Genomic DNA, 10,600 nt, shown 5'->3' on the forward strand with positions numbered 1-10,600 from the left:
AATTCAATGCCTTTAAACTCAACCTTTGGGTCCCAAAACTTGAGAAAACATGTCTAAACTTGGAAAACATGGAGAATTAAAGACTATTTCATGAAATCAAGGTCCAAAAGCTTGCCAATTGCTTAAAAGTCAACTCAAAACTTTGAAACATATCATATATGCAATGGAGTGAGTTCAAGCTTCTAAATCATGATCAAAGAAGTCAAATTGATGGAAAACATGGTGACTTCTCAAAACCATGGTAGACTCGGTGGATGCCTGTGGGAAATCTTAGCAATTAAGCTCAAAATGGAAGAAAATGTGCATGCATGCATGACGTGTTCCTTCTTCCTACCTCACTAGCTTAATTCTTGCATAATTCAACTAAATTCTCTTGAATTCTTGTAAGGGTGAGTCAAATGAAAGCTTAAGGAATTAAAGTTTTACCTAAAGTCCTCAATTCTTTGAATTCTTGGTGAGTCCAAGCTCAATTCTCCAATTGCCCCTTAATTGCTTAGCCTCCCTTTCCTTCTTGAAATCAACTCTCACCCTCTAATTCTCCTTCTCCCTCACGTTTTGTTGCTCAAGATGATGGTAGGATTGAGTCCACTCAATTACAAGTGGCCTATTTATATGCTCGATTAGCCTATGCTAATTAATTGTGATTAGAGCAAAGTTGATTCAACTTAATATTTAATTTATTCTAATTATTTGATTCCGAATCGAATTTTCTAACTCTAAGCTTTATCTAAATGTGCCATTGGTGGTTTGATTTCAAAACCTAACCCTTATTGAATATCTGTTATTAATTTTTTTTATTAGTCAAAATTAATATATATATATATATATAGGTGGGTATGACAGAAGTCAAAACTTGAATGAGGGTTGCTCTGCCAGCTAAGCTAAGGGTTCTAGCTTTCCAACCTGAGAGTCTGCTTTCATTTTGTCCAGGATTTTAGTGAACAGGTTTCTAGTGACTCTCTGATGGAGTAGGGGGGAGCCAAGATATTTTCCAAGGTTATGAGTGAGGGGAATGCCACTTTGAAAAGTAAGAGCTTTGACCAGGTTTCTAGGAACATTAGGGGAAACAAAGAGTTTGGATTTAAGAAGATTGACTTTCTAACTAGACACATCACAGAGCTCAGAGAGGGTATCCATGATGGTTTCACAATTAGGTGAGTTAGCTTGAGCAAAAAGAATAAAATCGTCAGCAAAGAACAAGTGGAAGAGGGATGGGCTATTTTTAGAAGCCTTGATGCCCTTCCAAGAACCCTCATGAACCTTACAATGGATCATGTTGGATAATCTTTCCATACAAAGGACAAAAAGATAGGGTGAAAGAGGGTCTCCTTGTCTAAGACCTCTCCTATTGTGAATCTCATAAGTGATTTCACTATTCCACAAGATGGAAGAATGTTTATTGGTGACACAACTCATAATCAGATAAACCCAAGTATCATTAAGTTTTAAATCCAAAAGTGTGTCTTTGATGAAGGTCCAAGAAAGTCTATCGTAAGCTTTTTCTAAATCAATTTTGAAAATCATGCCACCACTTTTGCCTTTCTTATGCCTTAAAGTATGCAAGATCTCTTGAGTGATAATGATATTATCCGTAGTGTTTTTACCAGGGATAAAGCTACTTTGATTAGGAGAGACAATGGTGTCTAAAAGAGGTCTAATTCTTCCCACAATAATCTTGGTTATAATCTTGTAAGTAACATCACACAGGCTAATGGGACGAAATTGAGTAATAGTTTTAGGACTATCAACCTTAGGGATTAAGACTATTAGGGTTTCATTTACCTCAGGAGGCACAGTTTTGTTATGAAAACAGGATTTAACAAACTCACAAACTGATTTATCTATCTAATTCCAGTAGGTCTTATAGAAGATGGCCTGCATGCCATCTTTCCCTGGTGCTTTAAAAGCACCAATGGCTTTGACAGCCCTAAGGATTTCAGCATTGGAAATGGGTTTAAGGAACCCAAAGTTGTCATCATGGGTAAAGTATGTTGATGCTAAATTATTCCAGTGGTCTAGTTGGATAACATCTTCACAATTAAAAAGGTTTTGGAAATAGTCAAGGATGGCAGCGTTAATCTCATTAGCCTTAGTGAGCCAGGTACCAGCAGTGTCCTTAAGTGCATTGATTTTGGTTTTCCTTCTCTTGGTAATAGTGGAAATGTGAAAAAACTTGGTATTTCTGTCACCAAGAGTGATGTGTTTGGCCCTAGATTTTTGAAACCAAAGAGTTTCCTCCTGCAATAGAGTAACATTATATTGTTTTAAAAGATCTTGTTCAAGGACATGAAGATTATCAGAAAAGTGATTAGCTAAGGATCTTTGGATGCCTTCTATCCTTGCAAGAAGGTGTCTTTTCCTCTTAAAAATATTGCCAAAAACCTCTTTGTTTCACTTAGTCACTTTACGGGTGAATTCAGCAGTAGAATCAAGGAGGTTATTGTGCATATCAGACCAAGAAGAGTTAATGATATCAATAAGGCCAGAATGAGACATCCAGGCAGCCTCAAATCTGAAAGGCCTCTGAGAGGGATTAAGAGAGTGCATACCTTGGGTGGACACTAGAAGGGGGGAGTGGTCTGAGTATGTGCGAGGAAGGACTCTCACAGTGGCTTCTGGAAACATTGTTCTCCATTCAGGGTTGCTCAAGGCTCTGTCAAGTCTCTCCACAGTATTAGCCAAACCTTGACGATTATTAGTCCATGTCATTTTGGGTCCTGAGCTACCCAAATCAATTAAATTACAGTTATTGATCCTTTTTAGAAACTTCTGGGTTCTGGCAGTGGTTGTGTTTGGTGAGAAGCATCGTCTTTCTCCCTGACTTGCATAGTCATTGAAATCCCCAACTACCAACCATGGTCTAGACATGGTTTTTGCCACCTCTTCCAGTTCATCCCACAGGGTCTCCCTCATAGTAGGATTTAGACTGGCATAGACAGTAACGAGGACCTACTCTTCAAAATATTCTTTATGGATAGTTACATGAATAGCCTGTGGACTTATTGAATACTCTCTTACATTTACATAATTAGTATCCCAGATGATCTAAATCCCTTCTACTCTACCAACAGGGTCTACAATGGTTGAGGCTGTGAAGCCTAGTATTTCCTATGGTGTTGAAAGGCACTTTAGTCTCCATAAGGATGATGATCTCAAGTTTATGGTTACGGATAATTTCCACAAAGTTTCTTTTGAAATTGTTATTGCCGGCTCAGTGAAAATTCCAAAAAAGAAGTTTTAATAAATCCATAGAAGGGTATTGAAGGGGAGAGTCAGTCACCAGGTCTTTAACAATGGTGCGAATCCTTCGTCGATCTGCCTCTGCTGACCTCATGGAGGCTAACTAGATTGAGGGTAGTGGATTCTAGTATTGAGCCGCCCAGTTTAGGGCGATTGCCATTTGGAGTTATTCAATCCACCAAACGAAAGTGACTAGGTGAGTTGCTTCTCTCCCTGGTTCTAACAATAGACTCACATTGTCCTTCTGGTTCCGGTGTTCGTTCACCTCTAGTGGTGAGTCCTTCGGGGTCTTGTGATCTTCCATCTCTATTGAATGTTTCACCTGGGTCTGGTGGTTCTCGATCTCGGTATATAGGAGTAAGGGAGTTCTGAGCTGGGGTTGATTCTGGTGGATGAGTTTTGTAGGGGATGGGTTAACTTCAACCATAGTAGAGTCTTCTGGACTTGGGGTGTTTTCCAACGTAAAAATCATGTCAGAGGTGCTCTGCTCCTGCAATTGATCGCACTGATATGAGTTGTCACCTTGATTTGATCACGGGAAAGGCTCTTTGCGTGCAGTTTAGTGGTGTGTGAAGTTGAACTTTCCCCCTATTTTTTGCCAGACTGCTTGGTGATTGCCATGTGTGTCTAAGTCCTTCGCTCTGTGGTGTTGAAGCCCTAGCTTGTTCTTTCCTTTAGGGTCTGTATTTTGTGATGGGCCAGTTAGGGAGATGGGCTTTCCATGGCCTTTCCTCCTGCATTTTGAGAATTCTTCTTTCCCTTTTGGATAGCTCCATGGCCATCTTGGCCCACTTCCAAATACTGAAAAGGGTTGGTGTTAGTAGTGGTGCTAGTAGGCTCATGGGCCCTCTTGTGTTGGTCTAGTCTCTTAGTGTGTTTAGTTACTAACATCCATGGGCTAAAAGCTTCATCTTCCTCACGTTGTTGATGCAGGTGACCGTTACCTATCACAGATTGGGGTTCAGACTTTTCGGTAATGGAAACAGCTATATTTTCCCCCACCGGTGCAGCACTGGGGGTTTTGAATCGACATGCCTCCTTTCGATGGTCAATTCTGCCATAAAGAAAACAGAAAGAATGCAAAGATTCATATTCAATGTTATAGACCATACCGTCTAACATGAATTTGGGTTTTAGAGGTTTATTGAGATCCATCTCTACACAGACCCGAGCAAACTTTCCCCTTGTTGCCATTGCAGTATTTCAATCAATTTTTAGTGGTTTGCCAATAGCTTTGGCTATCACAAATAGGACTTTCTGTTGATAGTATTCAATCGGAAGCTCAGGAAACTGAACCCAAACTGTGGTTGTGGTTTCAAAGGCTTCTGATGGTTTAAAGTTTGGTTCCCAACGTCTCACTGTGAGATAGTGATCCATGATAACCAATGGTCCCCTGTAAAGACTTTAGCGCAGTCAGTTTCATTAGAGAATTTAAATAGGAAGTAATTACTACCCAAGTCAATTGCATTAAATTTGCCTCGAAGACTCCAAATGTTTCTGACTTTGGAGTAGAGCATTTTGTAACCAATATTCTTTCCTAACAATTTGATAATGAGTGCATTCTCCCATGGTTTCCTAATTTTGGCCAAAAGCTTCTTAGGGAGAGAGATGGTGGGGAGTCCCCGCTGTTTTGGAGGTGTGCCTTGAATGTTAGATTGGCCCTCTGGAAGATCATCATCATCTTCATTGGACGATAGAATGTCCACTCTGCTATCAAAGGTGTAGTCACTGTTATTGACAGAGGTTAGGGCTTTTGTGAAAGATTTAGGAGGGACAAGGCCCATGTCTGGGTGTCTCTGATCCCCAAGTTCATCCTTGGGATGTTCTGTTTCCATATCAATCACTTTGCCTTCACTAGCTTCCTTCGTAGAATCTGAGCTTTTGATTTTCTTTGTTCTTCTGATCAAATGGTCTTCTTTTTCAGAGGACTTTTCTTGGGTTAGTGAATCACGATGAGCAGCAGACCTGAGTTGGGTGGTGCCGGAGTTAGTGTTTGTGGGATGGTCCATATCTTTGTTTGTACAGCCCATTAACATAATTCATTCCTCCTCCTCCTTTGAATATGGGTTTTATTTATTTAATTTGTAATAATGGGGTTTTATTTATAAGTCAATTTTAAATCAACACAGTTACCTAATACTTGCTTTTCAAATCTCATTCTGCTCCTCTAATTTTTTTATTTTTTGGTTTTGTTATTATTAATCAGATATTTTGGATTTAAAAAAGAAGATCAAAGATGTCCTTCGAAAGTCCCTAGATAGAAAATGTCTAACACTACTTCAATTTTGGGCACCCACAATGACAGAGGACTAGTCTTATCTTACAACTCAAAACCAACCTTTCGCTCCTTCTACATTTGATCGAAGAATTGATGATGTTAAAGGACTTTGTGGGTATAGGATGATCTCTACGGGCTATAAATTTTACATAGATAGAGAGAGTTCTGATGAACAACTTGGGGTTCCTGGCCGTGTGTTCAACCATGGAATTCCCGAATTCACTCTCAATGTAGAATATTACTCTATCAAAGAGTATCCATTACGCGACTATGCTTTACGTTGCCAAGTTAAACAATCTTGGGCTGTCTCACTGTTTGATCCTTTTACCCACTTATGCGTTGATGTGCTTGAGATAGTATCAACAATGCCCTCAAAGGGATTTCAATCATACCATGACTACTCTGTTTGGCTGAAATTCCATAATTATTTCAAGGTTGGTCCCCCAACTCACAAATTGGCATTTTTTTTGTCTTTCGAATCTTGGTTGATTCATTCTTTTCTTATATGTAAGCAGAAATGTGTTCCTTGGATAATTATTATTTTTTTTAAAACAAAATTATCATAAAAAATAGATGAGATGTGTGTTTTTAATAGGATAAATCACAAAAATATAGTTTGTTTAAAATACAGATTGCCCCATGTGACTATGAAAAGTATATCATGCCTCTACCAATTTCTAATTGTATAGAAAATGACTCATTTTATTAATAAATCATCAACTATTGTGTGGTATCTAGCCTATTGAACCGATTAATCCATTAGACCAACAATTTTTTTTCTTTAATCTTTTACTTTGTGCATATTTGTCCTATTATAATTGAACATGACTACGTGCTCCTCATGTGTTTATTCTGCATAAAATTCATAGTTTTTTAGACCAACTAAACACAAATTAAAAAAATTAAAGTGCTAATCTTTTGAAATCAAAATTAATCGTACTAAAAAAAATAATACAGGATGAAGCTAGATGGACCATTAGCACAACTACTATTTGTTTATTTTTTTTTTATCTTGCCAGTGCCGAATGGCATGTGAGGAGTATGTAAGTTATCAATATCAATGTGACACAAAATGTAAAATTAAATGGTAAATTGTTATAATTAAAATTATAAGATCCAAAAATATACAATGAATAAACTATTGAATTGAGGATAAGATAGTGTGTTGTTTATCTTCTTAGCATGAGTTTCTATGTTAGAAAGAAAGAAATCAAAACAACAAGTTGTATTTTTTTATTGCATTCAGTGCTCATTTAGGTGTGACTGAATTGTTTTTCCATTATAAAGTTTCTTATATGCTTCCTTTTCTTAGCAAACAAATATTCCACATTTCAAAGTGTACAAGATTCCTTAGTTGCATCTTTCCATTACCCTGTAGGAGGAAGGTTTGGAATCTTCAATTTCAAATACAGACCATCATGAGGTTTTGGTAAGTGATACACTGTAATGCATGTCAAATTTGGTATTTTATTTTATTTTTTAAATTAATATGATGAGGAATATCTTTTGACAATACTTGGACATGACAATACTTTTCAACCAGAAAGGGAGACAACGTGAAGCCTTAAATGAAATCATTAAGGTGTTGAAAGTTGTGCGTGAAGTTCATGGTTTACATTTTGCTCAAGTATGGGCCCCGTGCAGGGTAGACGGGACATGCAGGGCTCTAGTTAAGGGTGGCACCTTCCATGTGATAGTCAAATTCGATTATGATTACAACTAAGAACTATTCAATATGGCCAAAGTTGATCAAGATTTAAGAAAGGGGCAAGGAGTTGTTGGGAGAGCATTCCACTCGCCTAATGTATTATTTTGCAAGGATGTAACCCAACTTAGCATAATTGACTACCCATTTGCACACAATGCACAAGATGATAAATTAGGGTGTTGTTTCGCAATATGCTTGCAAAGTAGTTGCATCGGAAATGACATTTACATGTTAGAGTGCTTTATGCTACGAAGCAACAAAGACTATGGCAATCAACAGACTGCATTGAGGAAAGTATTGGAAACAATGAAGAAAAATTTCCAAACTTTTAAGCTTGCTTTTGGAGAAGAACTTGGGGAACATTTATGTATTGAAGAAATTTCTTTTCAGAATGGTGAGAAACTTGGTTATGTTCAAATGTCCCAAACTACTAAATCTTTGCCTAGCCTGGAGCCCTTACAAAGTGGAGGAGAGATGACACAATTGGATTCATTGAATCAACAATCAATGGATGCATTAAACAATGGAAGCAATGTTGTACGTGCGGAAAGAAGCAACATTGATGTTACTTGTTCACAGGAGAAAGGCAAAACAAAGAGGCCAAAAAGAGTGCACAATAAAATTGGAGTTAAAATTGAAATTTGTTCAGATGATGTCCTAGAAAATTCAGTAAAGAGCATCCAGGTTGCTGCATATAACCTCAAAGGTATCTACACTCTTAACAAATTAAAATAGAATATTTCTTGTGATTTTACTTATTATTTTACTTGGATAGAGAGAGTTCTGATGAACAACTTGGGGTTCCTGGCCATGTGTTCAACCATGGATTTCTTGAATTCACTCCTAATGTAGAATATTACTCTATCAAAGAGTATCCATTACGTGACCATGCTTTACATTGCCAAGTTAATCAATCTTGGGCTATCTCACTGTTTGATCCTTCTACCCACTTATGTGTTGGTGTGCTTGAGATAGTTTCAACAATGCCCTCAAAGGGATTTCAATCATACCACTACTCGACTTGGCTAAAATTCCATAATTGTTTTAAGGTTGGTCCCCTAACTCACAAATTGGCATTTTTTTTTTGTCTTTGTAATCTTGGTTGATTCATTCCTTTCTTATATGTATGCAAAATTGTGCTCCTTGGATAATTAATTATTTTTTTCTAAATTTATATAAAAAAAAAGATGAGAAGTGTGTTTTTAATAGGGTAAATTACAAATATATAGTTTGTTTAAAATACAGATTGCCCATGTAATTTTGAAAAGTATATCGTGCCTCTTCAAATTTCTAATTGTATGACAAATTACTTATTTTATTACTAAATCATCAATGGCTGTGTGGTATCTGGCTCATCGGACCAACTAATTCTGCAGACCAACAATTTTTTCCTTTAATCTTTCAGTCTGTGCATATTTGATCCTATTATAATGGTGTGAGAATAATATTAGTATAGTATATATTATGAGAATATTGTTTGCTATTTAGGATTGGTTTAGGTTTATTCTTGTTTCTTATTTAGGATTATGTCTAGAATTGCTCTCTCTCTCTATATATATATATATCCGATGTACACAATGTATTAAAACACAATTGAATATACAGTTTTATTCAGAAAACTAACATGGTATCAAAGCAGAATAAGGGAGAACTATGGTCAACCAAAGAAGAACCAAGTCACGAGACTCAGAACAAGAGATAGAAAGGTGTCGTGATGCAATGGGTCACAACTCTGACAGATGTGACTGATGTCGCAAGTCCAGCAACAGGTGAAGATGAAGCCGAAGAACTGATGCCGCAATTCCAATAGACAAAGTTGACTAGAGAAGTTCAAACCAGATTACCAGACTAAGTAGGCGAACCGAAGAGGGTTGTGAATCGAAGGTGAGATGACGCAACGATGGGTCATGATGATGTAGTTGATGGGTCGCGATGCAAGGACAGATGGGTCGTAACACTCAAGAGACCAATTTGTGACAGACAACATTGCGATTCTGGAGAGAAAACATGATTTTGATGGTCACCCTCAGGCCTTGAATCAGACATGTTTCAAGATTAGAAGAGTTGTAAAGAACTTGACGGGATAAAGGGTGATATGATAACTCGAACTTGATCGAATCCAAAGAGCAAAATCATAGATGATTTCGAACCAAAGGGAACCTTCAAATTGAAGGAAGAACTTCGAGCCAATCAGAGGTAAGAACTAGGGTTTCAGACACGGCTCTGATACCATGTAAAACAATATTCACATAATGTACACTATACTAATATTATTTTCACAAATGGAACATGGCTACATGCTCCTCATGTGTCTATTCTGCATAAAATTCATAGTTTTTTAGACCAACTAAACACAAATTACAAAAATTAAAGCGCTAATCTTTTGAAATCGAAATTAATCAGACTTAAAAAAATAATACAAGATGAAGCTAGATGGACCATTAGCACAACTATTATTTGTTCATTTATTTCATCTTGCTAGTGCCGAATGGCATGTGAGGAGTATGTAATTGCGTTATTTCCTTACGGTTGTTATCAATATCAATATGACAAAATGTAAAATTAAATGGTAAATTGTTATGATTAAAATTATAAGATCCAAAAAGATACAATGAATGAACTATTTATTTGAGGATAAGATAGTGTGTTGTTTATCTTATCAACGAGAGCTTCTATGGTAGAAAGAAAGAAAGCAATGCAAAACGTCAAGTTGTATTTTCTTGTTGCATTCCGTGCTCATTTAGCTGTGACTGAATTGTTTTTCCATTATAGAGTCTCTTATATGCTTCCTTTTCTTGGCAAACAAATATTCTACATTTCAAAGTGCACAAGATTCCTTAGTCACATCTTTCCATTCCCCTGTAAGAGGTAGGTCTGGAATCTTCACTTTTAGACGCAGACCATCGCACGGATTTAGTAAGTGGTACACTGTAATGTAATGTCAAATTTGGTATTTTATTTTATATTTTAAATTAATATGATGATGAATATCTTCTGACAATACTTGGATGTCACAATACTTTTCAACCAGAATGTGAGACAAAATGAAGCCTTAGATGAAATCAGCAAGGTGTTGAAAGTTGTGTGTGAAGTTCATGGTTGTAGACACCCCATTTCTGACCGTCCTCATGACTTGGACGTCATCGTTTGAACACTCGATGCTTATCCATGCTCGTGTTCGTTTTGAGTTCTCGGAGGTCTCGGCTGCGCACCTTGCCTCAAGATCTCTCAACTTGTCTGTTTGGCGTTTGGTTGTGGACCAAACACTTGTGTTTTTGCTTCTAGGGGAAGAGGGTGGCTTGTTTGCCATCCCCTCAACCCACCGGCCAAGGCTTGAAGCCATCGGCCTTGTTTTCTTTCCATCGGCCAAAAGT

General features: G+C 37.3%; 1 protein-coding gene across 1 annotated transcript; it reads right to left on the reverse strand.

Annotated features, from left to right (window-relative positions):
* Positions 1 to 1,845: 1,845 nt before the first annotated feature.
* Positions 1,846 to 3,667, reverse strand: LOC114303175 (uncharacterized). The gene is made up of 3 exons (XM_082900856.1): positions 3,476 to 3,667; positions 2,404 to 2,949; positions 1,846 to 2,238 (listed from the first exon to the last, which is right to left on the reverse strand). Exons 1-3 carry the CDS (start codon positions 3,665 to 3,667, stop codon positions 1,846 to 1,848), a joined length of 1,131 nt encoding a protein of 376 aa, XP_082756982.1.
* Between the last annotated feature and the right edge of the window lie 6,933 nt (positions 3,668 to 10,600).

The sequence above is a fragment of the Camellia sinensis genome, chromosome 13, assembly GCF_055761805.1.
Source record: "Camellia sinensis isolate YWXY chromosome 13, ASM5576180v1, whole genome shotgun sequence".
Classification (NCBI taxonomy): domain Eukaryota; kingdom Viridiplantae; phylum Streptophyta; class Magnoliopsida; order Ericales; family Theaceae; genus Camellia; species Camellia sinensis.